The sequence below is a fragment of the Helianthus annuus genome, chromosome 14, assembly GCF_002127325.2.
Source record: "Helianthus annuus cultivar XRQ/B chromosome 14, HanXRQr2.0-SUNRISE, whole genome shotgun sequence".
Classification (NCBI taxonomy): Eukaryota; Viridiplantae; Streptophyta; class Magnoliopsida; order Asterales; family Asteraceae; genus Helianthus; species Helianthus annuus.
The window spans coordinates 20154184-20158245 of NC_035446.2; the positions used below are offsets into that span (position 1 = coordinate 20154184).

At 38.6% G+C, this 4062-nt stretch overlaps 1 protein-coding gene across 1 annotated transcript; it reads left to right on the forward strand.

The window, feature by feature from the left end:
- The first annotated feature begins 404 nt into the window (after positions 1-404).
- LOC110908163 lies at positions 405-3746 on the forward strand. The gene is made up of 3 exons (XM_022153062.2): positions 405-1071; positions 1944-2044; positions 3046-3746. Exons 1-3 carry the CDS (start codon positions 527-529, stop codon positions 3663-3665), a joined length of 1266 nt encoding a protein of 421 aa, XP_022008754.1. The 5' UTR covers positions 405-526; the 3' UTR covers positions 3666-3746.
- Positions 3747-4062: the final 316 nt, after the last annotated feature.

The window sequence follows — 4062 nt, forward strand, 5'->3', positions numbered from 1 at the left end:
GTTTGTATAGTGGTAATGATATATAATATATATATAGATTACGATAAACCTGTCAAACGGGAAAGAATAGACGCGGGTTCATCGTAACGCGCGAGTCCTATATCAACTTATTTATTTTATTCTATGTTTTACGTTTCGGTTTAATTTCTTTGCATTAACACACCCTAACTTTAGTGTCGGTGGTCGCTGACAATAGTGTGGCATTAGTGCTCGCCCCCGCCGCAACGCGGAGAGTGCTTAATACTAGTAGTTACTGACTTTAAAGACTCAAGAAAAACAATATGACTCGTATATTATCTTCATATTCATATTGTTTGCATTATTATGTATAAAGAAAAAATAATAATATAATATGAAAATAAATCAACTCTAAACTCATATATATATAAAATAGAGTCCCACCCTCTCCATTGCCATTTAATCTACCCTTCTTGGATCCCATCCTCCATTAAAGGACTCAAAACACCTTCTACAAGCATCTCTCTCTCTCTCCCTCTCTCTCTTCGTTCTTCAAACTTTCCTTTTCATGGCACTTCTTACTTTCCCATCATCTTCAGAAACCCAAAAGATACAACCAACAAAACACACAAGCAGTAAGAGAAACCAACACCAACAAAAACCTAAAACTAAACCAAACCCTAACCCTAAATCCAAACCCAAACAACAAATCACATCTTCATGGGACCAATTCAAGAACTTGTTGACTTGCAAACAGATGGACGTTGTTGTCGGGTCAAATAAGGTCCATGACCCGGTTAAGAACCCGAATGGGTACTCCAAATTGAGTTCTTGTAGCTCCATATGTAGTTTTAGGGATGTTGTGCATGGGAACACACGAGTGGTCCATAGGGCTGATAACTCGCCGGAGAGTAGCACTGTTGGTATGGATTCCGGCCTTCTTAGCCGGAAAAAACCGGTGGCTGATGGCGGGTCGTCTTCTTCTTCGAAGACTTTAACCGGTTCGGTGAGATCTTCTGGACATGGGAGTAGTTTCTCGTCTTCTTCAAGAAGCATGCAGTTTAGAAAGCTTTCTGGATGTTATGAATGTCATGCCATTGTTGATCCTTCAAGGTATATCTAAATTTCATTATTGTTTTTAATGTTACTGTTTTATTGTTAATAATAATAATTATTATTATAAGACCATCACCAATGCTAAGACTGTGTGGGTGTGGATGTCCATATGACGTGGAGGAGAGATGTGAAGAGAGGAGGAGAAGAAGCCCGTGTAAAAAGGTGTTGACGGGCAGATTGGTTTTGTGAGGGGAGGAGAGAGAGCGTCCGTCCATCCACACGGATGAGAGAGACGGTGCCTTCCCGTGAAGATGTGTTGCATTGACGATGGTCTAATAATTTTAATAAAAGTTCATAGATTTCTATTTTTTTATTTATTTTATTTTAAATTATTATGAAAAATAACTTTTAGATTTACAAATGTCATAAGGCTACGGTGTGGCAGGGGTGGGTGTGAAGGGCTCTAACGAAGGTGATGTGGCCAGGGGTGGTACACTACCACTACACACCCTGGCCTAATGATTTAGACAACAGATTTCTTCATTTTTGTAATAATTTTATTTTAAACAGTTAGGTCACACGGGGTGGTTCACTAGTGATGGGTTCTAGTGATGAGAGCACCCAATCAAATCATGCAATGTCAGCACCCAATATTCTAGTGATAGTGATAGAAATGTAGTGGGGGTGGTATCACTAGTGATGGGGATTTCAATGTACAAGTATTAATGCACAATGTACAAGTCATACCCTATCAAAACTCAAAGTTTAACGCGTGACCACCATAACTCGTTATACTATAACTCGTTATAAAAAGCACCGGCGGCGGTGTTCCACCCCGTTATATAATTTCATCACGGGGATTAACGGATGTGCCCCGGGTGCTCTTATGCAGAATGAATTGTATATTTAAATATGTTATGTATGGGCAGGTATACGATACCAAGAAGTACCGTTTGTGTGTGTTCTCAATGTGGAGAGGTTTTCCCTAAAATGGAGAGCTTGGAACATCATCAAGCTGTTAGACATGCTGGTAATCTACATCTCATTTCATGAAATTAAAAACTAATTTAGCAAAGTATTTATATATTGCATTACTTAAACATCCATCATATTTACACACTATTTTCTATTTTTCTAATGCAATTCAATATTCTTGTACCGCTATTTATGTTAATTTGTCAACTGTCATCTGACACCTCATAAACACCAAAAAGGGATGGAACACAAGAGTTTCATGAAGTCCATTAATTAATCATCCATTGGACCAGTAAAAATTTTTATTACCTGAGTTTATAAACACGTCGTTTTCTTAAAATTTAGCCTCATAAATCATATAGTTAATTAAAAAGAGTAGCCAAATCAATTGTACATCGTTTTAGAGTTAAATGTCATTTTAGTTCATATGGTTTGAATCATTTGCCAGTTTAGTTCAAATATTTCATTTTTCGTCTGTGAGTCCAAAAGGTTTCACGGTTACCATTGTAGTCTACTAGATTAACTTCATCTATTATTTCTGTTAACGAGAAGGGCAATTCAATCATTTTATATGGCCGAATTGCTCTTATAGTTAACAGAATTACATATAAAATGGACGAATTGCTCTTCTCGTTAACCGAAAACATCGATGAAATTAATCCAGTGAACTAAAGTGGCAACGGTGAAACATTTTTTGAAACTACAGACGAAAAATGAAAACTTTGAAATAAATTGACAAAATGACCCAAACTACAGGGACTAAAATGCGATTTAATTCTTTTTTCTTTTATTATGAACTGTTACTTCAACATATAGAATTCCATGAGGTCCATTGACCGGCCTTTAACTACTTCACCAGTAAAATATTTTTTTCAGAAGGGAAATCTCAATCACTAAAAAACACAACAATAAATAACAAAATTGGTAGATCACCCACCGACAGTAACACTAAATATTCCAAAATAAGAAAATAACACATCCAGGGCATTAACTGCACTTTTCCATTTTACCAGGACCATTTATGTAACTTTCACTAATTACTAATTTCATCTACAGTATCAGAACTGGGTCCGGAAGATTCGGGTCGAAACATAGTCGAAATAATATTCAAATCCAGCTGGCTTAAAAAGGACCATCCGATCTTCACAATCGAACGGATATTAAAAGTCCACAACACCCGCCGCACCATCCAACGTTTCGAAGACTGCCGTGACGCCGTCAAAACACGCGCCACCGCCACCGCCTCCCGATGCGCCGCCGACGGCAACGAGCTCCTCCGCTTCCACTGCACCACCATTTCTTGCTCACTTGGTTCTCGGAACTCCACCACCCTCTGCTCCGCCGTCCCCGGCTGCGGTGTGTGTACCGTCATCCGCCATGGGTTTCAGAGTACAAAATCCGGCGGCGCGTGGACGACCGCGAGTAGTGGTAGGGCACATGATTGCCTTGGGGTTGACGCGCGTGGAAGGCGGGCGATGCTGGTGTGTCGGGTTATTGCCGGAAAAGTGAAGCGCGTGGAGGAGCACGCGCCACCGGAGGATGATGAGGTATATGATTCGATGGCAGGCTCTGCCGGGTTGTACTCTAACCTTGAGGAGTTGTACGTTTATAATCCGAAGGCTATTCTTCCATGTTTTGTTGTCATATACAAAACCCCTGAAAGCTTACGTTATTAATAAGATGGGTTTTTTTTTTTTTTTTTTTTTTCTGTGTGTGTGTGTTTTAGAAAGTCTAATATGATAATATTTGCAAGAAAACTCTCTTAGGTTAATTTCAATTTGTATATATTAACTAAGGTCAATTATTTTTGAACAAAATGACTTGTTACGCTTTAAACCCATCAAATGTTGGAGAAATTTTTGGATGGTATTTTAGATTGGCGTGAAAAGGAACGACATTCAAATTCAAAGTAGTTATAGTTTAAATGGTATTCACGTTAAGTCACTCGCAGATCCAAGGGTGCTTTGGTGGTTCCCGAAAACTCCCTTAGTTTGAAAAAAAAATAGTGGAAATTTCGTATGAAATAGTGACAATTAATAAAAATCTATCAAAAGGAATCTGGTGGGAAAAATT

Bases quoted from the DNA above. Each gene is read 5' to 3' on its own strand.
- LOC110908163 (XM_022153062.2), top strand. From the start codon at position 527: ATGGCACTTCTTACTTTCCCATCATCTTCAGAAACCCAAAAGATACAA. The intron at 1,072-1,943 runs GTATATCTAAAT...ATGTATGGGCAG, and splicing joins GCCATTGTTGATCCTTCAAG to GTATACGATACCAAGAAGTA. The intron at 2,045-3,045 runs GTAATCTACATC...TTTCATCTACAG, and splicing joins TCAAGCTGTTAGACATGCTG to TATCAGAACTGGGTCCGGAA.